Source organism: Myxocyprinus asiaticus, chromosome 15 (genome assembly GCF_019703515.2).
Source record: "Myxocyprinus asiaticus isolate MX2 ecotype Aquarium Trade chromosome 15, UBuf_Myxa_2, whole genome shotgun sequence".
Taxonomy (NCBI): Eukaryota; Metazoa; Chordata; class Actinopteri; order Cypriniformes; family Catostomidae; genus Myxocyprinus; species Myxocyprinus asiaticus.
Window position 1 is genome coordinate 9,415,598 of NC_059358.1, and position 27,530 is coordinate 9,443,127.

The window sequence follows — 27,530 nt, forward strand, 5'->3', positions numbered from 1 at the left end:
TGACAGATCCTGGCCAATTTGTATTAGTGTCTTCAGCATAGTTCTGTCAGGTTGGGAACATTCGCTTGTAGGAACCAATGTTGTTGTTGTTGTCAACGGAGGGACCAAATGAGCGGTTGCACAATGGAGGACAGCATGGACAACACAAGAGCTATCAGAAGAACTAAAGAAGAGAAAAAATTACTCCGAAGGCAAATTAAAGCCAGTCACACATTGCTGAAACACGAGGGCATAAGCACAGTGTCGCACCCTACAAAGGTACTTTCGAAGCTTATTTTGATGGAGTGCCAGGAGGATGTTGTTTGACCAGGCATGCAAAATAATTCCATAAGTTATAATAGACAGTTGTGATGGTAGTTTTCGATTTCATTTTTTTGAGTCTGATTGTTGTTGGTATGCTTGTGTCAGCTTTGCTTATAATGTTCACACATTGACTTTTACATCTGAGTTAAAGGGATAGTTCACCCAAAAATGAAAGTTCTATCATCATTTACTCACCCTTGCATTGTTCCAAACCCTTATGAATTTCCATCCTCCATGAATCACAAAAGGAGGTGGTAAGCAGAATGACAGTCTCAGACAACACTGCCACTGCATTTTTTCTATACAATGAGAGTGATGGGTGGCTAGAACTTTGAAGCTCCAAAAAGCAAACAAAGTCAGCATAAAAGTAATCCATACAACTCCAGTGGTATTCAGATGCAATTTGATAGGTGTGGGTGAGAAAGAGATCAATATTTAAATATAAATTATAAAGAAAGAAAGTCATACACATCTGGGATGGCATGAGGGTGAGTAAATGATGAGAGAATTTTCATTTTTAGGTGAACTATCCCTTTAAGACTTGGCAGAGATTCTGATTAAGAATAAGAGTTTTTGCAATGTGGAAATATATTTGTTTTGTTGCCATTATTGCATCATATACACAATATGGATACAGAAGTGAACTCAAACTAAGAAACTTTGCTTATAAGTTGTTTTAAAAAATGACAACTGTTATCAATCAACTCTTGTAACTGTGATCTTGCAGAAGCCTCTTTGCAGTCCGTGGCTTTGTATAAATGGCTCGTAAAACTAGTCAGTAGAGTCCATGTTCATAAACATCTATTGTGTATGTGTTGCAGCATCTGGTGGTGTCTAATGGAGGTTTGGGAAATGGAGTGAGCAGAGAGTCTCTTCTGGAGGTTCTTCAAGAGGGTGGTACTGTGGAGTCACTCCTCACACCTCCTGCTAAACCATATGCATTTGTGACATATTCATCATCTGAAGCGAGCCAGAATGCATACGCACTTCTTAATGGACGATCACTTCAGTGTCAGGATCAAAGTGTGATGCTCTATTTCAGCTATGTTGAGAAAGGTGCATCATACACGTTCACTTTCAGTATTCATTTCTGATAGAGATTCATTTGTGCTGGACGTATCGATTATTTTTACTCAGGAGATCTAAATAAATTGTCAATGATGAGACTTTTCTATTCATTTGTCAGTGGACAGTGACAAGACTGTATCCTGTGCTTTGCCTCCTGGTCTGTCTGTGTTGGATGATTTTGTGTCTCCAGAGGAGGAGACTCAGCTGCTACAGACTGTTGACTGGACATCACATACTGATGATGTCATGGGTAAGGCACATTTGGCTTCCTTATTGGGATCCTAACAGTTAGATTTATGCACAAATCAGTAATAAAAATTTCAGCGCATTTATTTGTGTGTATAGGGCAATATTTACATTTTGCACAGTTATTGCTTTAGAGCCAGGGTTTTCAGCCAAAGGTTTGTGAATATGTAACTAATTTCTACTTCTAAATAGTGCTGTCAGTAGATTACAATTTTTAGCGCGATTAATCTCATGATTTTTCATTGTTAATTGCTATTAATCTCAGATTTTAAAAGTGCTGAAATTTGACTATATATACTTATTTCCTGTCAAAATGCATTTATTTCCTTTTTTGGAAAGAACAACACAATAGAACAAAACCATATGTTTCAATAATGCTTTATTAACATTTTCCAAACGCCACAGGGACAGAAATTCACTAAAATAGAATCAATTCAATTGAATCAATCCATATGAAAAACACTGACAGCACTACTTCTAACTAATTTCAAACGTTCTATGTAATGATCTGTTAAGCTCAATCGACAGCATTTGTGGCATATTGTTGATTAGCACAAAAATTAATTTAGACTCGTCCCTACTTTCTTAAAAAAAGTAAAAATCAAGGTATCAGTGAGGCACTTACAATGGAAGTGAATAGGGACAATTTTTGGAGGGTTTAAAGGCAGAAATGTGAAGCTTATAATTTTATAAATGTACTTACATTAACTCTTCTGTTGAAACTCATGTATTATTTGACCTGTAAAGTTGTTTAAATTGTAATTTTGTTGACATTACATCATCATGGCAACGAAGTTGTAAAATTGGCTATAACATTACACAGAAGTTAGTAAGTGATTTTATCACACTAAAATCATGTTAACACGCATATGGTTTATGTCTTCTGGCTATACTTTTGGAAAAAGTGAGTATTTTAAAGTTCAAAAATTGGCCCCTTTCACATAGGAAGTGCATCACTGGAACCAAGATTTGTGCTTTTTTTTTTCTCCCCTTTTCTCTCCAATTTGGCTTGCCCAATTCCCAATTCGCTCTAAGTCCTCGTGGTGGCGTAGTGACTCGCCTCAGTCCGGGTAGCGGAGGACGAATCTCAGTTACACGTTACCGCGGAGACGTAGCACGTGTGGAGGCTTCATGCTATTCTCCGCGGCATCCACGCACAACTCACCACGCACCCCACCAAGAGCGAGAAACACATTATAGCGACCACGAGGAGGTTAACCAACATGACTCTACCCACCCTAGCGACCGGGCCAATTGGTTGGTTAGGAAGCCTGACTTGTGACTCCAGGTGTGGTAGTCAGCGTCTTTACTTGCTGAGCTACCCAGGCCCCCCCAGATTTGTGTTTTTTTTAAAGAAAAGGGTTGAGGTGCAAATCAAAAAAATTTTTTTTGGTAATCAACATGATGCCATAAATGCTGTCGATTGAGCTTAACTTTTATTGAACCCGGAATATTCCTTTAAGCATTTTTTAACCTTTTAATGCATACTTTGGGTTTTTAGTGACCCAGGACCTCATTCCACCCCTTGTACCTTATCCATTTTATATTAACTAATATTCTAATTTTAAAGTCAGCTGATTTTTAAATTGGCGTTGTTTCCTTAGTCCACAAGAGGGCGCAATAACTACATAAACCATTCAGCAACGATATATTATTGCATAGAACATTCCTATCCTGGCTGTTAAAAATGAGTATTTCATTTTCAACTAATGTGCATAAAATACATAAATAAGTTTGTCGGTCCACATTCTCAAATGTTAAATCAAAAGAAAAAAATGAGGGGGGAAAACGCTTCAATAGACAGTTCTTATGGTGTTACAATTGCACTGATTCCTACTACTCCAGACTCAAGCTTCATAATAACAGAAAAAGTCCATATTGTTTTTTTTATTCAGTACAGTTGTATGTAGAGTAGCAATATTCACAGATAGCAGTGGTATTCGGCTGAGCTCGGTGGTGAAGCGGCTCAGATAATTAGACCAGGCCAGGGGCTGTTCAAACAGACGGAACACAACAGAATGGAACTGAACTGGTAGAATTTGTAGAATGTTACCAAGAACATCCTGCCTTATTTTATTCTAGGGATGCATGGATTGGCTGAGATTGTGGTTGGCAGATCCCTGGATCTATTTAGACAATATTTTGCTAAATGCCTTTTTGCAATCTGTTACCAGACTAAAATGTAATATTCAGTGTTATTTCAGTAATTTTGTTTTTGTTGTTTCAGTGCAGAAAGCTTTAAAACACAGAAGAGTGAAGCATTACGGATATGAATTTCGATATGATAACAATAATGTGGACAAAGACAAGCCATTACCAGGTGGTAAGTTTAAAATTCAACATTTTTACCTGAATCCTATCCACTTAACCCTTCTGTTATGTATGCTTGTCAATTTTGACCAGTTTCAGTTAAACAAAAAAGAGTGAGAAAAGCTATTCTTAATCTTGTATGTAGTCAAAATGCCTTTGTATTCTCCACAGCAATTAATAAATGATTAAGTCAATTCATGCAATGTCAGGGGTTACAAGGGCATTGCTAGGGTGTTGCTAGGTGGTTGCTAGGGCATTACTGAATTGTTGCTAGATGGTTGATTACTGGCACAAGTCAAAAGAGACCATCCCAAAGTCTTTTTTGCCAATTTTTTGTCTTCCGGGCATGTTTAGAATATAAACCATGATTCTGTATTTGTTTCAAACAGAAACAATGTGTAAGTATTCAAATTATAAGCTTTCTGCACTCAAAACGAAATTTTGACATATAGGTGGCGCTCTTTCCAGATTAAATGGCACAATAAAATCATGTTTAGTGTAAAAAAAAAAAAACTATTTTAACGTTTATGTTTATAATCAAAGTGATGTATATCTACTGAACGGTACTCTACCGGGTCTTTTTTGATCTGCACAGAACCATTTTTAAGAATTCTCTAAAATAAAAGAGTTAAATGATCAGTTAATTATGATTATTATATTAAGTTTGGAATTAAAATATTAAACTGTTCATAGAAAAGCAGTTGTTTCAAAACTGTGTTTAGGGAAACCAATACATAAATGATCATCGTTGAGGCTGATTTATCCTCAATGTGATAGAAATACAGTGCTATGAAAAAGTATTTGATCTGATTTCTTCTATTTTTGTGTAGTTTTCATACTAAATTGTTTTAGACCTTCAGACGAGATACAACATATAACAAAGGCAACCTGAGTAAACACAAAATACAGTTTTCAAATATATATATTTTACTGAAGCAAAAAAGTTATCCAACTCCTATCACCTATGTGAAAAACGAACTGCCCCTTAAACCTAATAGCTGGTTTAGCAGCAACAACTGCAACCAATGGTTCCGATAAATGGAGATCAGTTTTCACAATGCTGTGGTGGAATTTTGGCTCACTCTTCATTGAAGAACTGCTTTATTTCAGCAACATTAGAGGGTTTTCGAGCATGAACTTCCCGTTTAAGGTCCTGCAACAGCATTCCAATTGGGTTCAGGTCAGGACTTTGACTAGGCCACTCCAAAACTTGAATTTTGTTTCTTTTGAGCCATTCAGAGGTGGACTTACTACTATGCTTTGGATCATTGTCTTACTGCACAATCCAGTTGCGCTTGAGCTTCAACTCAAGGACTGATGACCAGACGTTCTCCTTTAGGATTTTCTGGTTGAGAGCAGAAGTCATGTTTCCCTCAATTATTGCAAGTCTCCCTGGCCCTGAAGCAGCAAAGCATCCCCATACCATCACACTACCACCACCATGCTTGACCATAGTATGATATTCTTTTTGTGGAATTCTATGTTTGAATTACGCCAGAACGGGACCCTTGTCTTCCAAACAGTTCCGCTTTCGACTTCCACAGCACATTCTCCCAAAAGGTTTGAGGATCATCAAGGTGTGTTTTGGCAAATTCAGACGAGCCTTAATGTTCTTCTGGGTTAGTAGTGGTTTTCGCCTCACCACTCTTTCATGTATGGCATTTTTCTGATAATGGAGTCATGAACAGTGACCTTTATTGATGCGAGAGAGGCCTGCAGTTCCATGGATGTTGTGCTTGGCTTTTTTGTGACTTCCTGAATGAGTTGTCGCTGGAGGAATTTTGGAAGGTTGGCCACTTCTGAGAAGGTTCAATACTGTGCCAAGTGTTCTCCATTTGGAGACAATGGCTCTCACTGTGGTTCTTTGGAGTCCCAGAGCATTTGAAATAGCTTTGTAACCCTTCCCAGACTGATGTAGTTCAATCGCCTTTTTCCTCATCATTTCTGAAATTTCTTTCAACCTTGGCAAAGTGTGCTACTGGGTGAGACCTTTTAGCCAACTTCATGCTGCTGAAAAAGTTATATTTAGGTGTTGATTTGATTGAACAGGGCTGGCATTAATCAGATCTGTGTGTGTCTAGTCCAGCTGAACCCCATTATGAATGCAGTTTCATAGATTTGGGGATTTAGTAACTAAGGGGCAAATACTTTTCACACAGGCCCAGTTGGTATTGGATAACTTTTTTGCTTCAATAAATAACATTATCATTAAAAATGTTATTTTGTGTTTACTCATATTGTCTTTGTTTTATGTTAGTTTTGTTAGAATTTTTTTTTTCCCCCCAATTTGGAATTGCCTTCGCGTCCGAGACCATCAGTCCACACATCTTATCACGTGGCTTATTGAGCCTGTTACCGCGGAGACGTAGCGCGTGTGGAGGCTTCACGCTATTCTCCGCGTCATCCACACACAACTCACCACGCGCCCCACCAAGAGCGAGAACCACATTATAGCGACCGCGAGGAGGTTACCCCATGTGACTGTACCCTCCGTAGCAACCGGGCCAATTTGGTTGCTTAGGAGACCTGGCTGGAATCACTCAGCATGGATTCGAACTCGAGCCTCCAGGGGTGTTAGTCAGCATCAATACTCACTGAGCTACCCAAGCCCCTTGTTTGAATTTTTGAAACAATTTAGTATGAGATATACACAAAAACGGAAGAAATCAGGAAATACTTTTTCACAGTACTGTATATGTAATAAACGTGTCATTTCAGGCCTGCCAGTCGAATGTGATGCTTTACTGCAGAAATGTTTGGCTGATGGTCTCATAAGTGTTCTACCAGACCAGCTCACTGTAAACCAATATCAAAGTGGACAAGGTGGGCACTCAGTTTATTTATAATGTATTTATGCAGCTGAAAGGAGATTTACACGGATGTGCATTTTTAAATGTATCATTTGTTTCAGGGATTCCACCTCATGTTGACACTCACTCAGCATTTGAGGACACCATCCTTTCATTGAGTCTTGGGGCAAAGGTACATATAAATGAAGCACTAGACTGTCAAAAGTAAGAGTATACATTAACTTATGCATATGTTTAATGACCTTTAATAGGTCTAATAACCTTAATTCATTATGATTTTTACTAAGTGGTGGTTCGACTAGAGCAGGGGTTTTAAAACGTTTTGATGCCAAGGACCCCCAAATATGACAATCATGTTGTGAGGGAACTCCCTCTTAATATATATATATATATATATATATATGTCACTATTTAAGAGAAAGTTTAAGTGTGATAGTACAAAGACAATTAAAATATTTATTTTTAATAGTGCTATTTTTCTAAAGCCGAGAGAAATTAATAAAATATCATCTGTAGGATGCACTAATGTATCAGACAATTACTGAACAAATTATAAACCTCTAATATTAACCATCGGTTTTCATAAGAATGAAAACAGCAATATATATATATATATATATATATAACAATGGTTTAATTTATTGCATTAATAGATTGTGTTTTAAGTTTATAATAATTTTACTCTGTGTAATATTAATACCTATTAAAATAAATGAAATCTGAAAAAGAAAAGCGTATTGAATATAATAATTCATAATATGTAAAATGTGAGTTCTGTTTTGAACCAAAGAATAACCAAATAACCTTGCACACCTGAAAAATAGTTGGAAGGTGCATAGGACATGTACTATAGTAAAGTAAAAAAAAATAAAAATCCCTCACACTACCTTACCTTGCATAGAATATCACAAAACATTTATTGCAACGTTTCAGTCACACGGCCTTCATCAGGCATGTACAAAACACAGTGTGCAATTCCACCAAATTTAAAATGTCATAACCAATCAACACATCTGGTGACCGTGATGTAACCTATAACCAATAACAGTAAATTAGATAGAGGACCTCTAGAAAACCACAAACGCCTACTGGCGAAATTATTTAAGATTTTATGAAAGACAAGGAAAATATTGAATTCATAAAAACATGATAAACAACAAAATATTTTTTACAATAACAGTAGAATACAACCAGAAGAGGACCAACGACATTATATAAAGATCCATTTTAGTCAACATAGGAAAAAAATAACTACATATACAGAATATCTACAGCATCACATTAAACACAAGTTCATCAAGTCCCATCAGTGATAAGGTTTGAAGTGTATCCAAAATGTAAAATCAATTCAAGATTGCCTCCTCTCAGTGCCATCATACCACTCTCAATGCCACAAAAACGCAAAGAGGAGACATCATGATTGAATTCAACAAAATGAGCTGCAACAGGATAGTTTAGGTCTTTTCGCCTGATCGAACACTTATGTTCACTAATCCGTTGTTTTAACTGCCGTGATATTTTCTCCACATATCCTAGACCACAAGGGCAACGAACCAAATAAACTCCATGGGTGGAGGAACAAGTGATCACAGTCAGTTGAATACAGTTACCAAGTCGCGGATGACAAAAAAGGCGGTTTGAACTTATTATTACATTGAGCGCAATTACCAAACCGAAAATTCCACGGTGAGGAAACCTTACTGTGGAACTGAGCATGGACTAAATTATCTTTTACATTTTTTAGCCAGTTTAAACACAATAAGAGGAGGATGATGGAATAAAACATTTATCAGATGTTAGCAAATGCCAGTGTTTTAAAAAAAATGGATATTATACGGTAAGAAGTTGGTGAATATGTCGTGGTATGTTCTATGCTGACTAAAAAGGATCTTTATATATAATGTCGTTGGTCCTCTTCTGGTTGTAATCTACTGTTATTTTGTTTATCCTGTATTTATGAATTAAATATTTTTTAAATATTTTATATTTATCTTGTTTTTTTATAATATTTGTAATAAGTTCGCCAGTAGGCGTTTGTGGTTTTCTAGAGGTCCTCTATCGAATTGACTGTTATTGGTTATGGGTTACATCACGGTCATCAGATGTGTTGATTGGTTCTGACATATTTTAAATTTGGTGGTATTGCACTTTTATTTTGTTAATGCCTGATGAAGGTTGTGTGACCGAAACGTTGCAATACAGGTTTCGTGATATTCTTTGCAAGCTAAGGTAGTGATTTTTCTTAAGGTTTTTTCTTTTTCTGTCATTAGAACCACAAAGACAAAGTGAAAAAAATTTTTTTTAGAAGTGCGAAATAACCTTGTCTTCCTCATAAATTGTCATGTTATATTGTTTTTATCTTTTTTATGTTTTTAACTTGTATTTATCTTTCATTGTGGCTTTCTTAAAATTTCGGCCTGTCATGTGTTCAACAGATCCAATTAATGTTCAATGGAAAACATTTTTTGTCAGAACAATAAAATATCTTTTGTACCTTTGTACATTTTTAAAGCATAATTAAAGCAAAACAGTGATCTGATGACAAAATAAGGTGAGAAAGTGGCAAAATATCGATATCAGCCTATAGTTTTTTGTTAAAATGGGTATTGAATCAGACCAAAATGTTCAAATTGGTGCAGCATCAAATTACCTGGAAAATATTTAGCCTACTTAGCATTACTTTTTCAGCGTATCTTTTTTTCCTAACAAATAATTGAGTCATGTTAAATGTTTAACTCTGAAGAGAAACATTGTGATTAAACTGAAATGGCAATAATGTACAATTCAGTAAATATAGTTTTTTACTTTTTTACATTTATAAACACTTTTTTTCTTTCTCTGAAATTTTCCTTGGACGCCCATAGCACCCTCTCGCGGACCCCAGTTTGAAAACCCTTGGACTAGATGAGCCGCAAATCATAATTGTATCTCATCACTGTTTACGATCAGTTTTATTGCATTAATTTGAAAGAGACTCTGGAGTGGCTGCTGTTGACAGACCATATATATTTTAAGGATGCTTATAACGCAAATGTTTGTTTCTTGTAGTTCTCTTGTATTTGTTCTTTATATAAATCACTCTTTAATTTTTATTTTACACACTTCAGTATTATGAGTGGGTCAGTGTGATAAAGTGTGCTGTAGTGTTCTGTTACACAAAGCCTGTATGTAGCTTTATTGATTGAGTTACGGTACAGCAACTTTATTGATTATCTGATTTTCCTTTGTCAAAACAAAGATGGAGACAGTAAATGAACCTCATGGTTTTCCTATAAGGATTTATATCTCTGTTTAACATCTTATGCTGTCTCACCTCCTCACCTTCCTCTAGACAATAATGGACTTCAGACATCCTGATGGACGATCTGTCGCTGTGGTGCTGCCAGAGCGGAGTTTACTAGTGATGAAAGGAGAGAGCCGCTATCTGTGGACCCATGGGTGAGAAACAGGAAGATCATTCTTTTAAAACAAGCATCTATATAATTAGACTATCTAATGAGCCAGACTTTTACGAATCATGTGTTTAATCAAGCATAGCATGTAGTTTTCTTAACTCTTGATTATTTTGAGTTGATCATATCGACTCATGACTGTGCACCTTCTTGGCCGAATTAATAGAAGTGTTATTTGCCTCTTGTATCTACTGACTTTTCTGTTTTCTTGTTGATAATGCGTAGTTTCTTTTTTTCAAATATGTTTTAATATTTTTATAATTAAATTGATTTACATCATATCTACAGTATATTTCATTTTATTGTTGAAAATGACTTCTGTTTTATGTCAGTATAACGCCTCGGAAGTTTGATGTTGTACCAGTGACAGAGGCTGGAGGGTCAGGGGTCGTGACTTCTGACTTGAATAACCTGACCCTGAGTCGGCGAGGAACGAGGACATCGCTAACATTTCGCAAAATCCGTCATACACCCTGCAACTGTGGTGAGTGCATGAACTATTTCCCTATTAAAGGAATATTGCGGTTTCAATACAAGTTCAGCTCAACTGACAGTATTTGTAGCATAATATTGATTACCACAAAAATTAACAAAAGAGATTGAAATTCAAAAAGGTATATGGAAGGTAAACTTTGGTAGGGAACATTTTTCAAATCATCAAGAAGTAGGTTCCAAGGCACTCTTCAGTTCTTAGTTAAAACCGCCTTTATAAAGTTGGCTTTGTTCAAACAACTTTACAGGTCAAATAATACATGAGTTTTAACAGAAGAATTTATGTAAGTGCTTTTATAAAATCATAAGCTTCACATTTCTGCCTTTAAACTCTCCAGAAACTGCCCCCATTCACTTCCATTGTAAGTGCCTCACTGTAACCTCAATTTATATATATATACAAACACACACACACACAGTATATACATGACAATCTGACATTTTCTTCTCCATTGCATCCCATATAGGTGGACCTCTGGTAGACCTTAATAATATTTTAAAACAAAATAGTTTCACTGCTTTAAAAATAATAATAATAATAATAATAATAATAATAATAATAATAATATTAAGGGTTTATTTGAAACTACTTGTGCGAAATTTATTTTTTTCAAGAATTTCAGCTAGACATTCTTGACTTTGTTCCCTAGAATAAATATCGAAATGACTTTGAACTCATGCTAAATTTAAAGATCGTTCACCATAATAGAAAGGTCTATTCATCTGTTTTGTGTGAATTGAATGTATTTTGATTAACTTAATAGATCCAGACAAAAAATCAATTTAAAAAAATGAGCTTCACGTCATTGACCCATTTGTATAGATTTCAAAAATTATTTACATCCACTATAAAACTCTGATTATTTCCTTCTATAGACTTTCCATCTGTATGTGATAGCCAGCGGCCACCCTCTCCACCCACAGTGCCTGTTGCTAAAGGTGATGCATGCCGTTTGGAGGCACAGTATGTTCATCAGGTCTATGAGGACATTTCTTCCCACTTCAGCAGCACGCGACACTCGCCGTGGCCTCAGGTTCGAGACTTCCTGCTGTCCCTGCCTCCTGGTGCTATTATGGCAGACATCGGATGCGGCAATGGCAAATACCTGGGGATCAACCCTGACGTGATGTCGGTAGGTCCAGTAGCATTAGACTTTACCAGGAAGTGACCCATGGACTTGCTATTAAGGCAGGACTGATGATCAATTACTTCACCTCTGAAAAAAAAAATAGAAAAGTCCTTTGAATCTGTTTAATCTCTCTGTCTGTAGGTGGGCTGTGACCGCAGTGCTAATCTGGTTCAGATCTGCACTGAGCGAGGTTATGAGGCGTTTGTGTCTGATGCCCTGTCTGTCCCACTGTGCAGTGGCAGTTGTGATGCCTGCATATCTATTGCTGTCATTCACCATTTCTCTACACAGGTGAACATACTCAGAGCAATCTCTTAAAGGAATACAGTGCATCCGGAAAGTATTCACAGCGCTTCACTTTTTCCACATTTTGTTATGTTACAGCCTTATTCCAAAATGGATCGCATTTCATTATTTTGCTCAATTCTACAAACAATACCCCATAATGACAACGTGAAAGAAGTTTGTTTGAAATCTTTGCAAATTTATATATATATAAAAAAATTTAAAAAAATCACATGTACATAAGTATTCACATCCTTTGCTCAATACTTTGTTGAAACACCTTTGGCACCAATTACAGCCTCAAGTCTTTTTGAGTATGATGCTACAAGCTTGGCACACCTATTTTTGGGCAGTTTCTCCCATTCTTCTTTGCAGGACCTCTCAAGCTCCATCAGGTTGGATGGGGAGCATCGGTGCACAGCCATTTTCAGATCTCTCCAGAGATGTTCAATCGGGTTCAAGTCTGGGCTCTGGCTGGGCCACTCAAGGACATTCACAGAGTTGTCCCGGAGCCACTCCTTTGTTATCTTGGCTGTGTGCTTAGGGTCGTTGTCCTGTTGGAAGATAAACCTTCTCCCCAGTCTGAGGTCCAGAGCACTCTGGAGCAGGTTTTCATCAAGGATGTCTCTGTACATTGCTGCATTCATCTTTCCCTCGATCCTGACTAGTCTCCCAGTTCCTGCCGCTGAAAAACATCCCCACAGCATGATGCTGCCACCACCATGCTTCACTGTAGGGATGGTATTGGCCAGGTGATGAGCGGTGCCTGGTTTCCTCTAGACTTGACGCTTGCCATTCAGGCCAAAGAGTTCAATCTTTGTTTCATCAGACCAGAGAATTTTGTTTCTCATGATCTGAGAGTTCTTCAGGTGGCTTTTGGCAAACTCCAGGCAGGCTGTCATGTGCCTTCTACTGAGGAGTGGCTTCCGTCTGGCCACTCTACCATACAGGCCTGATTGGTGGAGTGCTGCAGAGATGGTTGTTCTTCTGGAAGGTTCTCCTCTCTCCACAGAGAAATGCTGGAGCTCTGTCAGAGTGACCATCGGGTTCTTGTTCACCTCCCTGACTAAGGCCCTTCTCCTCCGATCGCTCAGTTTGGCCGGGCGGCCAGCTCTAAGAAGAGTCCTGGTGGTTCCAAACTTCTTCCATTTACAGATGATGGAGGCCACTGTGCTCATTGGGACCTTCAATGCTGCAGACATTTTTCTGTACCCTTCCCCAGATCTGTGCCTCGATACAATCCTGTCTCGGAGGTCTACAGACAATTCCTTGGACTTCATGGCTTGGTTTGTGCTCTGACATCCACTGTTAACTGTGGGACCTTATATAGACAGGTGTGTGCCTTTCCAAATCATGTCCAATCAACTGAATTTACCACAGGTGGACTCCAATCAAGTCGTAGAAACATCAAGGATGATCAGTGGAAACAGGATGCACCTGAGCTCAATTTTGAGTGTCATGGCAAAGGCTGTGAATACTTATGTACATGTGATTTTTTTCGTTTTTTATTTTTAATAAATTTGCAAAGATTTCAAACAAACTTCTTTCACGTTGTCATTATGGGGTATTGTTTGTAGAATTTTGAGGAAAATAATGAATTTAATCAATTTTGGAATAAGGCTGTAACATAACAAAATGTGGAAAAAGTGAAGCACTGTGAATTCTTTCCGGATGCACTGTAGTTCACCAAAAATGTTTAATTCTCTCATCATTTACTCACCCTCATGCCACCCCAGATGTGTGTGACTTTCTTTCTTCTGCAGGACACAAATGAAGATTTCCACAAGAATATCTCAACTCTGTAGGTCCTTACAATGCAAGTGAATGGTGACCAAAACATGGAAGTTCCATAAAAGCACATAAAGGCAGCATAAAAGTAATCCATGAGACTCCAGTGGTTTAATCCATATCTTCTGAAGCAATCCAGTCGGTTTTGGATGAGAACAGACCGGATTGCTTCTGAAGCAATCCAGTCGGTTTTGGATGAGAACAGACCAAGATATAATATCTTTTCATATCTTGACATCAGTAGTCCTCCTCCAAGCTGGATTACACTTTGTAACCCTTGATGCATGCACAAAGTGCTAGCTGCCGCTATAATGAAAAAGGAGTTACATTTTTTGGTCTGCTCTCACCTAAAATCAGTTGTATCACTTCAGAAGACTGGAGTCTTACAAATAACTTTTATGCTGCCATTAGGTGTTTTTTGGAGCTTAAAAGTTTTGGTCACCATTCACTTGCATTGTATGGACCTACAGATCTGAAATATTCTAAAAATCTCTGTTTGTGTTCTGCTGAAGAAAGTCATACACATCTGGGATGGCATGAGGGTGAGTAAATGATGAGAGAATTTTCATTTTTGGGTGAACTATCCCTTTAATTTAGTCATGATGCATGTTTAAATTCACACCTGATTTGTTCTGTTCATAGGAAAGAAGACAGTCAGCTATCAGAGAGCTGGTCCGCTTACTGAAAGTGGGAGGAAAGGCTCTAATCTACGTTTGGGCCATGGAACAGGAATACAACAACCAGAAATCGAAATATCTAAAAGAAAACAAGCACCAGGAGGAGAACATGGTGCCTAGAACTAGCCTGGACAATGGTCAGGAACTTAAAACTGAAGAAAATAACCCCAACCGACAGGAGGAATATGTTGGGAAAATGAGTTCAGACATGACACGCATAGAGGAAAGTTCTGGGAACACGACACAACCTAGAATACATGTCCATACTAATCGCACAGCTTTCCTTTCCCAAGACCTTCTAGTGCCATGGCACTTAAAAGGTAACAAGGACAAGAACAAGGGAGATGCAAGTGGAAGTACAAAAGTCCCAGTCGACAAAACAAGCCAGGGGTCTGTGTTTCACCGCTATTATCATGTGTTCCAGCAGGGAGAGCTGGAGGAGTTGTGTTCTGCTGTGACAGGTGTTAAAGTGCTTAGGAGCTACCACGATCAGGGTAACTGGTGTGTGGAATTGGAGAAAACACTAGATACCTCTTCAAAGAATGATATTGCACAGGGAAAATAACCTTTATTTAAATTATGGCTCATTCATTTAATTGAATTTAATTCAGTGTTTGTGTAAAACTGAGCAAGAATTTTCATGCATTCAAAAGCATGTGAGTGAACGTGCCTGATGAAATGGGAAACCGTTGTAGTTCTTATCTAGCAACTTGTTAGCAACATAGTTTTTTTAAAAACACGACAGCTTTAAAATTCACGATTGGGGTATGACTGTTTGTAATTTGTTTTAGAGCAAAACTCCCATGTATCTTAAAGTAAATAAATAAATAAATGAAAAACTGCCATTATAAAAACCCATTGGACAATCTTGAGGGAACCCATGGTTCGAAAATGCTCATTCTCTTCTGGATTTTTTTTACTACAACCTGAACAGCTCTACTGGCAAATAGTTTTTTTTTTTATTTTAAGCATAAATCCCACTAATTGTTAGATTGCTCTGAAAAAAAGAAAGAAAGGAATAGTTCACCCAAAAAAAGGAACATTCTCTCATCATTTACTCACCCTTGTGCCATCCCAGATGTGTATGACTTTATTTCTTCTACAAAACACAAACAATGTTTCATAAAAGAATATCTCAGCTCTGTAGGTCCATACAATGCAAGTAAATGGAGACCACAACTTTGAAGCTCTAAAAAGCACATAAAGGTAGCATAAAAATAATCAATGCAACTCCAATAGTTAAATTCATGTGTTCTGAAGAGATCTAATAGATTTTGGGTGAGAACAGACCAAAATGTTACTCCTTTTTTCCTTTAAATCTTGACATTGTGTGGACAAACAGACATCATATCTCCATTAATATATTTTCATATGTGTTCCCCGGAAGAAAGAAAGTCATACACATCTGGAATGGCAAGAGGTTGAGTAAATGTTGAGGGAATTTTCATTTTTGGGTGAACTATTCCTTTAATATGTTTTGTTAATTCTGACAATTTTGCATATGCCTTTTCAGCTTTCTCACTAAAAAGAGAATTGTTATGTATATTAACAAATTGCTAAATTAAACTCTTTTGGAAATACTGGTTCTGTAAGCTTGTATGCATGATTTGTCCTCAAAGCAAAGTTTTGCATCCCTTGCAAAAACTATTTGCAGCAGACTTGCAGTTTATATGTAGCAAATTTGCTGCATTATTGGCCAGATTTTTGGCAAGGGGTTTGCAAAAACATGTACCACAAATAGGTAACTTCAGTGTCTTCTTTTAGAAGAGCCGTTTCAAACAGGTAAACTCCCTGTACTGTTTTTAATAGGCACAAGAGGGCGTCGGATATAAATTTAAAACAGAGGTAAAAGTAACGCTATGAACTTTCACCTTGTGTGAATGCGATGACGAACTTCCTGTATACGTTAAAAAATGTTTGATAACCTAGGTTGACCTGTTGGCCCATTTGACTTATGTCTGATTTGCATGTATATTTTGCCTTGGCGTATTTTACACAAACTAATGCGGTTCTTAAACTTTAACTGTGAAACAGTATAAAGAGGGGGAAATGTTCAAAGCTTAAAAGGTGTTAATGTTAAAGGGGAGACAATTTTTTTCATTTGCACATAACTCATTTAGGCTATTTTAAATCGTACCCTCGGCCTGGAATAAGAGGTAATGTGGTTGTGGTGAGGAAAGAAGGTTTATCGTCAAACTTAATTTTCACATCCACTACACGACCCCATAAAGGTGTCCAGAGGGGGCGTGGCACCCCGGTATTTGATGACCGCGTGCAGCGCACGTTCACTAAATTTGTCTTTAGTTATATGCAGCAGATTAAATAAGTGATGCCTTTATCAACTGTTTAGTGTCGAGGGTCGATAACAATTATTTGAATTTAACCAAATAAAGATTACAGAAAACGATTTAGAAATACACTTTTTAAGAAACAATCTCTGCAAAATAATATAAACCATGTGGCTACGCTCTTCAATTGCTCCAGACATTATTCACGTTCTAATAGCCGGATACAAGCCTGAAAGCCACTTCAATGTGAGTCTTTTTAATTGTTGTTTCTATAAGAATACACTTTTCCTTCCCAACACAGGCAAATGCCGAGGCAAATCACGCCAACAGCCGCTGGGTGAAGCCCGTTGTCAAGTTTGTTTAAGCGGCCATTTTGTGAACACTGCACAGTGCACACACTGGGCGAGAGCGCGCTCTGACGCGGTGACGCGCTTCAACCGTGCAACCCTCTCTAGCGACGAGCAGCCGCGGAGCCGAGCCGATCCGAGATTAACGGGCAGTGAGGGTGGGGGGCGGGCTCCCTGGCCCCTGGCGAATGCACATCGCTAATTGTAGCGGTGCGACGGTGAAACCCCTGTCTTTAGTTCATCCGTTTTTCTTTCTTTTTCTCATTTTTGTTCATTTAATCGCTCAGACCTTCTCACCCCTCCACCGTTCCGCTGCTGCAACAGCCACCTCGAGCAAGCTACTACAACTGCCGCTGCTGGGCTACGTGAACGCGGTTAGCCTAGGCGCTAGCCACCGAAGCCCACACACTACCACCACCGCTACCTGACTTACCGCGGCTTTTTCTGGAAGGAGGAGAGAGGAGACACCACGTCAAGGCGGAATATCGACTGTCACGGTACTGCTCATCGGACTGACGGTTGGCCGCGCCGGAGGTTTGAATACGCTCTTGTCGCGCTCTTTTTCAGGGTACTGTAACAGGAGAAAAAACCCCAGTGTACTGAGGAGGGATTGTAGAACGACGACAAGACTATCCCGCTTGTGTTTTGTTTTGTTTTGGTGGGGGGGAAGCAATCTCAGCAACCCGTCCGTCCGTCCGAAGGGGTGGCGGTTCGGGGGGAGGGGTCGTTTTGCCGGTTTTTCGGTCCGCCCCGGTACCTGTGTGGCGGAGGTTCAGTCGGTAGAGGGGGAATACTGCTAATGGCTGCTTCGGGAAGCTGGACACGAAGCTGAGGTAAGAGGACAGCGGGTTTCTTTAAACATATAAACCACATTCACGCCAGCTAATTTAGTCTTTTTTCACTCGCGTGAAGATAGATGCTCTCATATGGCTCAAGCCTGTTTCCTCGTTCCTCTCATCAAGCATCAAGACACCGTGTTCCCTTGCGATGATGCCTGGTGCACAGGCCGTTCGGTGCCTGGGCTCTGTGCAGGGGAATCGGGAGGGAGTGAGGGCATATTCGGCTTGTTACTTTATGTAAACTGGTTCAGATTCAAAATACAACGGACAGGTATTTAAACGTTATTCTCTTCTGCGATCCAGTCAGCGGTAGCAGCTCCACTCATGGGTTGTCAGTGGATGTGATTTCGGAATGATTAAAATCATGCAATAGATTTTCCCTGCTCTGGCTTGGATGATCAGTAGGTTTATGATAATGCAAAACAGTTTATTCTATCACATCGGAAAAATGACCACCAGTCACAGGCAATGCATGACATTTTGTATCGGGTTGCTGGCGTTTGCAACGATGCACCCATGTTCGATTATGGATTATGAGACCTTCAATGCATCCTTCGATTATCGCTTTTTATTATTCAGATTGATGAGTCAGGTTTGCCCATCACGTTTGTTTCAGACACCCAGTTGTCATTTAATGGTTGTTTTAAAAAAAAAAAAAATAAAGAAAAAGAATCCCACAGCAGCATCACTTCGGCCACAATTACATTAATGCAAAACTGCGGTGTTGCATGGGTTGCATATCTTCTTCTGAGCAGAATGTCGGAATTTGACAGCTATCTTGTTGATGTTCACCCTATTTGTTAATGTATTTACTAGGATGTGCATCTTGATTTTGAAACGGGTATATTTTGTTAATAAAAATGCGACTTTAATCAAGGGTCCCTATTTGGGGTGACGTTACATTTTTCTTAACGTTCATCCGTGCACGAGCGTGTTGCTTGGGGGGTATATGTCCGATTCTTATTACTGTCCACCTCTGGAATTAATTTGGATGTGGCACATTTACCCAGGTCTCTATTTAACCCAGTGTTCTTGCAGTCGAAGCCCTTGTTATATCTGGCTATGCCTGCACCCTTCATCTCCAGCGCTTTTTCTGCAAGGCTTCTGCTGTGGTGCTGAAGTAGCAATGCCGGTGTTCTGACAATCTGTGCTACCTGCTCAGGATGTGCTATCAGCAGTGAAAAACAGTGATATGTAAAGTTAAAACATGGGTAGCACATGTCGGGAGGCATGGAAGAACCTGTCGGTATGTACTACAACAGCATAAAATGTGTTAAAATCCTAGGTATCTCATCTTGTCAAGCAGATAATACCGATCAGGATGTGCTACCAGCATAACTATCAGATAGTGTGATATGGTGTGAGGCAGTACTAATCCCTAACCCTATCCCAAACCCAACCCAAAAACATGCAACTATAGCATTGGTTGCACATCCTGATGGGTAGCATATTTTCAGGACACCTGTTCAAAATGGACACACTTCTTCTGTTCTTTTTTTTTTTTATTTTTTTGCATGTTGCCATCTCGATCAGCCTTCTTTTTCCACCAATAGACATTGTCAACCTTAGGAATGGTTTAAACATAGCTAATGCCTAGGTGTTAGTGAGGATTCATGCTTTTGCAACAGTTAATGTCAATTTTTCAGAACAGAAATGGGTGGATTTCAATTGTAGGTGAAAGATTTGATGCAGTTGACAATCACAAAAACTCTTGGTCATGCTTTCCATCAGTTTCCTTTGAATTATTATTATTATTTTTTGTTAGAAGAGGATGCATTATTGCTTATTTGAGAGAAATGTCGTTTTGGTTACTGTGTGGGAGCCACCTGTCTCTTAAAATCCCGCCCCCCCCCCTCACAAAATCCTCTGAAGTTTTTGTTTTTTTGGTGCACTTAATGCATTTCCAAAACATCTGTATCCACCATTCATTTGTTTAGTCTCCCAATCTTCTTTCAATTAGCCTAGATTTGACCCTCTTATTTGTATGTGTAAGAGAAGCTCTGTGTTGGATTTCTTTTGGTGTCCGTGACACATGGCTGTGAATAGACTAACTTCATTGTACGAAATGCTGGAACAGCTGTAAACATACTGTGAGGTTAAATTGCCAGGTTGACCGAGTTGGGCCTATATTGAAAACTTGTTTCTGTACTCCATTAAAAGAGATTGCCTCTGCATTGACATGTTATTTTAGGTATTTTGTGCAGTCTTTGAAGGAAATTTTCGTGCAGCAGAACTCCAAGGCAAGTTTCACCATGTTCAGGGCCTGAATTTTGGCGCAAGATTGCGGGCATTGGTAAACCAATCAATACAGTTGAACAAATCAAATCAATAATCTTGTGTTTGTATTAAACTGTAATTCCAAAATCAGTGCAAATAAATCAGCTCTTCTGCATCCTCTCTCTTTCCCTCTCTCACACGCTTGTGCAGCTTTTGGCTAAAAATACCCAAAATGTAGACCCATAAATTATATTTCTGTTATCATTACTCACCCTAAAGCCTGTATGACTCTCTTTCTTCGGGGAAACTCAAAAGGAGATTTTAGGGGAAATGATAGTTTCAGTCACCATCACTGATATACAGTGCATCCGGAAAGTATTCACAGCACTTTACTTTTTCCACATTTTGTTATGTTACAGACTTATTCCAAAATGGATTAAATTCATTATTTTCCTCAAAATTCTACAAACAGTACCCCATAATGACAACGTGAAAGAAATTTGTTTGAAATCTTTGCAAATTTATTAAAAATAAAAAATGAAAAAAAAATCACATGTACATAAGTATTCACAGCCTTTGCCATGACACTCAAAATTGAGCTCAGGTGCATCCTGTTTCCACTGATCATCCTTGAGATGTTTCTACAACTTGATTGGAGTCCACCTGTGGTAAATTCAGTTGATTGGACATGATTTGGAAAGGCACACACCTGTCTATATAAGGTCCCACAGTTAGCAGTGCATGTCAGAGCACAAACCAAGCCATGAAGTCCAAGGAATTGTCTGTAGATCTCCGAGACAGGATTGTATCGAGGCACAGATCTGGGGAAGGGTACAGAAAAATTTCTGCAGCATTGAAGGTCCCAATGAGCACAGTGGCCTCCATCATCCGTAAATGGAAGAAGTTTGGAACCACCAGGACTCTTCCTAGAGCTGGCCGCCCGGCCAAACTGAGCAATCGGGGGAGAAGGGCCTTAGTCAGGGAGGTGACCAAGAACCCGATGGTCACTCTGACAGAGCTCCAGCGTTTCTCTGTGGAGAGAGGAGAACCTTCCAGAAGAACAACCATCTCTGCAGCACTCCACTAATCAGGCCTGTATGGTAGAGTGGCCAGACGGAAGCCACTCCTCAGTAAAAGGCACATGACAGCCTGCCTGGAGTTTGCCAAAAGGCACCTGAAGGACTCTCAGACCATGAGAAACAAAGATTGAACTCTTTGGCCTGAATGGCAAGCGTCATGTCTAGAGGAAACCAGGCACCGCTCATCACCTGGCCAATACCATCCCTACAGTGAAGCATGGTGGTGGCAGCATCATGCTGTGGGGATGTTTTTCAGCGGCAGGAACTGGGAGACTAGTCAGGATCGAGGGAAAGATGAATGCAGCAATGTACAGAGACATCCTTGATGAAAACCTGCTCCAGAGCGCTCTGGACCTCAGACTGGGGCAAAGGTTCATCTTCCAACAGGACAACGACCCTAAGCACACAGCCAAGATAACAAAGGAGTGGCTCCGGGACAACTCTGTGAATGTCCTTGAGTGGTCCAGCCAGAGCCCAGACTTGAACCCGATTGAACATCTCTGGAGAGATTTGAAAATGGCTGTGCACCGATGCTCCCCATCCAACCTGATGGAGCTTGAGAGGTCCTGCAAAGAAGAATGGGAGAAACTGCCCAAAAATAGGTGTGCCAAGCTTGTGGCAACATACTCAAAAAGACATGAGGCTGTAATTGGTGCCAAAGGTGTTTCAACAAAGTATTGAGCAAAGGCTGTGAATACTTATGTACATGTGATTTTTTTTTTTTCTTTTCTTTTTTTTTCTTTTTTTTCTTTTTTTCTTTTTAATAAATTTGCAAAGATTTCAAACAAACTTCTTTCACGTTGTCATTATGGGGTATTGTTTGAAGAATTTTGAGGAAAATAATGAATTTAATCCATTTTGGAATAAGGCTGGAACATAACAAAATATGGAAAAAGTGAAACACTATGAATACTTTCCGGATGCACTGTATAATATAGAACTGGATTGCTCGTGACGTCATAACAGTGAAGCCACTGCGCCGCCATATTGCTATGCCAATTAACATTCCAATGTCCCTATTGACTTAATAGGAAATCATCTCATTTAATGAGTAAACATTAGTCATTCAATCACCGATTTTATATCTGAAATCTGCATGTACATCCCTACAAGGCAAATGTTCTACACATGTAATTATTATTATTATTATTTTTTTGAAATCGCTTGAAAGCCCGAGCTTACAGTATGTATATCTAATATCAAACAGTATCCACCTCTAACAAACTTCATCAGCGAACAGATAAGCTGAATGTAAACAGGTTCACTGAAACTGAGATAAGATACAAACAGACATTTTCAGACTTATTTACTGTGAACATAGAAGAGCTCAGTTACATGTTTTATGTTTTCATCAAAAAGTGCCTTTTTCTCGCGGTCACATGAATTAGCGTGCGCTCTCTCCCTCTATCACAGGCGCACAGAGCTGGAGGGAGACACGCAAAGCAAAGTTGGTTAAAATTAAACTGATATGCTGTTTAAATGGCAAACAAACATATTACATGTATCCATGCATGACTGACTACAGAGAGCACTTCAATATGAAAACAAGCAAATCCCGGGCATTTGGTCTGACTTTAAAAAAAGTCAATTTCGGGGGTAACGACGTATTATCACCCTAAAAAAGATATGACAGCTTTTCCTACTTGCATTACAACTTCTGAACAGTTTTGCTGCACTGATGGGCTGAACACCGGTGCAGGTGAATGCTCTGACATCATGATCTGTGAATATCTTCTTCCTCGTAACAAATATTATCCATAATGAGCAAATCAAACATGAAACATGATTGTCACTAGAGGGTGAAATGCAGGTAGGAGACAGTGAAACGGGGGCATTTTCGCCTGTCAGTCATTGATGCTCTATGAAAGTTTTGGCATACCAAGATGGCCACTCAAACACTTCCGGTTGCGTCAGCGATCCAGTTCTATATATTCAGTATATAACAGTGGTCAGTATTCACTTTCATTGTGCATACAGGCTTGAGGGTGAGTAATGATAACAGAAATGTCATTTTTGGGTGAACGTATCTGCCAAGAACAACACAAATGTAAGTCAGCACACGGTTGCATCACGTCTTGCTGGGAAACAAGTGATTGAAGAGAAGGGCTATATTGTAGGCTGTATATTTAAAGGTATAGTTCACCCAAAAATGTACATTCTCACATCATATACTCACGCTCATGCCATCTCACATGTGCATGACTTTCTTCTGCTGAACACAAATGAAGATTTTTAGAAGAATATTTCAGCTCTGTTGTTCCATACAAAGCAAGTGAATGGTGACCAGAACTTTGAAGCTCCAAAAAGCACAAAGGCAGCATAAAAGTAATCCTTATGACTCCAGTGCTTGAACCCATGTCTCCTGAAGCGTTTAAGTGTGCATGAGAAAGTCCTTTTTTACTATAAATTTGAGTAAATAGGAGTTAAGAGCACTTAGGAGGGGTGTTTTAAAGTGGAGATTTATAATAAAAAAGTTTCTCACCCACACCTCTCGTATCACTTCTGAAGACACAATGAAACCACTGGAGTCATATGGAATACTTTTATGCTGTCTATGCTTTTTGAGCTTCAAAGTTTTAGATCCTGTTGATTTGCATTGTATAGACCTACAGAGCTGAAATATTCTTCTAAAAATGTTCATTTGTGTTCAGCAGAAGAAAGAAAGGTGAAGGTGAGTAAATGATGAGAGAATATTCATTTTGGGGTGAACTATTCCTTAAAAAAATATCATTCCATCTGAATAACCCCCCCCAGATTTAAGCAAGATTGTAAAACAATCCCTTTTTATTAAATTTCAAGGGAGCCCCCCCTACTTTTAGGAGCCATATGAGCTATTTTCAGAAATGAATTTCAGGCCTTGATATGTCCTCAATTGGCAGACATAAGACTTGAAAAGATTATGCAAGACGTTTAGCCCTCATATTGTCTAAAATATGTATTAAGTGTAACAGAAACAAAATATGTATTCTGAAAGGTTGACAGCATTGTAGTTGCCACACATTAGCCATTAATGTTCCCTCTCTCATGTACTTTTCATCACTTGTAGCTGACATAAACTAAACTGGGATGGACACAAGCTTGTTAGTCTTTTTAGAGACCACCTGAGGCAGTATTCCCCATTCATCTCGCAACAAACGCACATTTGACAGCTCTGTAAGGAGAGGACATGTATATATTGTAGGTTTTTGTACTGTCTCTCAGTTTTTGCATGCTGGCATTCTTGATGCAATGCATAAGCTACATTTAGAAGGCCTTACTGTGTGCACTTATAAATAAAGCAGGAGTGGGAAACTTTAAGGAAGAATTTATCTCTATGAGTGTGCATGATGTAGGCTACCCTTAGCAAAAGCTCCTGCTTTCTCCATAGCCCTGTCTCCCTATCCCACCCAGGGCCGGTAGTATACAATCTTTTGGTGGGGGCATTTTCCCACCCATTATTTCTATCTGTCTATCCCTGTGTGAATCTGTTAGGACAAATCCTTTCACTCATCAGAGAGCATATAGCTTTACACATCGATTTGGATGTGGCTCTTAACAGGCTTTTCCTCCAAAGCGTGGTTCATGTGTGGGGTCAACATGTGGCTCTGTGGATGATATCCAACTTGAATTAGTACATACAGAAGTACATTCTCCATCATTAGAATGCCCAGGCTGTTAAAGTGTATTGTTCCTGAAGTTCTGCAGATCTTCATATGTCTTTCAACCCATTTTGTTGCTCAGCAGCTTCTAAACAGACAGCTAAGAACGGGCTTTTAGTGAACAGTGCCAGGATATTGCATTGAGTAAGTTCATTTGATAAGATCCACAAGACCATAATTCATTTATGTAAATATGAAATTAAGAAATTGTTCAAACATTGAGAAATTGTGCAGCATTTTATTCTCCTAACCTCTATTTTAATAGTCAGGCAACCTCTCAGCAACATTAATAAACAAACAGAACAGATTGACTGACCTGTTCTGGTGATTTTAATCTTCTTCACAATATAATATTAGTATTCGCAATAGTATTGTTTGGTGCCCACAATTTGGCTTACAAAACTGACTTAGGCCTTGCTTACAAATGGTATTAAGATGTGCTTTAGGCGATCCGTTTGAAAATGGGATGTCACTAAAGACGGGTGTAAATGGGGTCCATAATATTTTGAGAGATGTCCACTTTCAGAGGTGGTCGAAAGTGTTTGAAAATGCATTAGGCTTGTAGTATAAACACACATCCATTCAAATTAGTTCGAACAGCAGCGAAGCATCACCTACTAAACTGTCTGTACTAAAACAGGAGTTTTAAACTTTGCTGGTTACATGCGGTTTAAAAAGGAAAATAACTGTCTGATTGAAAAAAAAATGCACACGTACACGCACTTGAACTTGAACACGAAACTTCTAAAGTATGCCTGATATCAACATGCAGTGATGTATGATACTGCATGTGAAGCTCAGTTAATACATGTATTCCACTAAAATAACAGAATTCTGTTCTAAATGTCATTTTGTGCTTAGATTAAATTCAAGTGTAATTGGGAGAAACAGATTACCGTTTTTTTTATAATCATGTAGTAATGCACTGAAATAATTATTGATGGCTTCATAAGATCAAGAGACCTTCCCCTCAAAATCCAGACATGTATGGTCAAAAGAGATGTACAGTATATTAAGACCAGGTGTAAACGGTGATGTGGTCTCGCCTGTCCACTTGTGATCGGATTGCCTGAAACACATTTTAATAGCTGGTGTAAACAGGGCTTTAGAAGTAAGCCAGTAGTATACAGGCTACAAAACTTGAATGTATGCAAGTTAAATTGGCCACACAAGCCGTTTTTGGAGTTATATACGCTCTTATGTTGTCTTTTTAACTCTAAAAATTCAATTCTTATGATTTACAAGTTGTCAAAGAGCATACATGGAGTCAGTTGGTGTTCATCTATGTTTGGAGCAAGTAATGTATGCAGCCCATTAAAAAGGGCATGCAAGAGCAGACTTCTGGTCAAGAGCTCCTTAGCTGGTTTCATGGCCAGCTCTGAGCTTCCCTTTATAAGCTGTTGCTGCCTGTCCCTTCCTAATATAGTTTTCTTCCAGCATCCAGTGGCTCATAAATTGGTAATGAAAAGCACATTGTGACTTTCATAGATATTGGACAGACATGGTGGATATGCCTATGGTATGAGAGAGGTTAGGAGCTGTAATTTAGTCAGGTGTTCTTTGCACAGATTTTTTTGATGGGAGAAATAAAAAGCTAGATCCTAAAAGTGTTCTTAAAGAGATAGTTCACCCAAAAATGAAAATGCTGTCATCACTGACTCACCCTCATGGAGATGTGAGGAGATGTTAGACAGAATGTTAGCCCCAGCCACCTTTCATTTATTTTGCTTTAGCTTGTCAAGGAGACACTCATGGGCCTCAACACTTTACATGCAAATTAATGATGGTGACAAATATCAAACACTTCGAGTAAAAATATGAGATTTGAATTATTCAGCATAACAAATACCTGAACATGACAGCAAACACAAAAACCAACAGCATAAATAAAAACAGCAAACAGTAAAAATTTAAATAAGAAAGTGACACTGCAATTTGCATAATTTATTAATGCTGCAGTGAATGCTGGGAATCCGAATTTGTGAGCATGATTTGCGTAATTCTCTTGACTTGCAGTATATTTTTTATTTCAGCTGAATAGTTTTTCCTAAGTTCAATAGCTTATCACAAGTTCAGCAAACAAAAACTTGGATAATTGAGTTATCTCAACAAGATCAGTCTAGTCCAACTAAAAGGCAAACACTTTTCTTTTGTTTTTACAGTGAAAGTTTTAGATTTTATGTTTCTTACTGTTTCACTACTTATTCTTAACCATTGACTGCATGCACATATAAATTCTGCCTTGGTGAGGTGTACCCCTCAGCAGCAGTACTGTGTGAGTCATTCTGGTCCAGTCCCCACCTTTTTGTGATGCAATCTTGGTCAGTGTTTGAGCTGTTAAAGCCCAGAAACCCTTTAAGTTTCAGCAGTGCACATCATTGACCAGACAATGTGATTCAAAATCTAGGCATTCAAGATTAGAACAAACCCCTAACCCAAAGTATTAAACTTTGATTTGTAACTCTTCCCACACTGTTTGTTTGCAGACATGAATGATATCTCATATTGTTTGATTTTAATGGGTGACTTTTACTTAAGTGATCAGAATTTCTATATTCACC

General features: G+C 38.7%; 2 protein-coding genes across 6 annotated transcripts in view; both read left to right on the forward strand.

Moving 5' to 3' along the window:
- The first annotated feature begins 117 nt into the window (after positions 1 to 117).
- On the forward strand, positions 118 to 16,141 carry LOC127453454 (alkylated DNA repair protein alkB homolog 8-like). Its single transcript, XM_051719807.1, has 11 exons — positions 118 to 258; positions 1,125 to 1,359; positions 1,490 to 1,621; positions 3,845 to 3,940; positions 6,646 to 6,750; positions 6,839 to 6,909; positions 10,069 to 10,175; positions 10,522 to 10,673; positions 11,558 to 11,814; positions 11,953 to 12,102; positions 14,527 to 16,141. The coding sequence occupies exons 1-11, from the start codon at positions 124 to 126 to the stop codon at positions 15,124 to 15,126; spliced, it is 2,040 nt and encodes a 679-aa protein (XP_051575767.1). The 5' UTR covers positions 118 to 123; the 3' UTR covers positions 15,127 to 16,141.
- A 1,159-nt stretch (positions 16,142 to 17,300) lies between these two features.
- The window catches only part of LOC127453450 (dual specificity tyrosine-phosphorylation-regulated kinase 1B-like), a 93,430-nt gene continuing 83,200 nt past the window's right edge, over positions 17,301 to 27,530 (forward strand). For all 5 annotated transcript variants that reach the window (XM_051719797.1, XM_051719798.1, XM_051719796.1 and 2 more), the window contains exon 1: positions 17,301 to 18,029. The gene's annotated coding sequence lies outside the window, so the exon portion shown is untranslated. The remainder of the gene's footprint in view (positions 18,030 to 27,530) is intronic.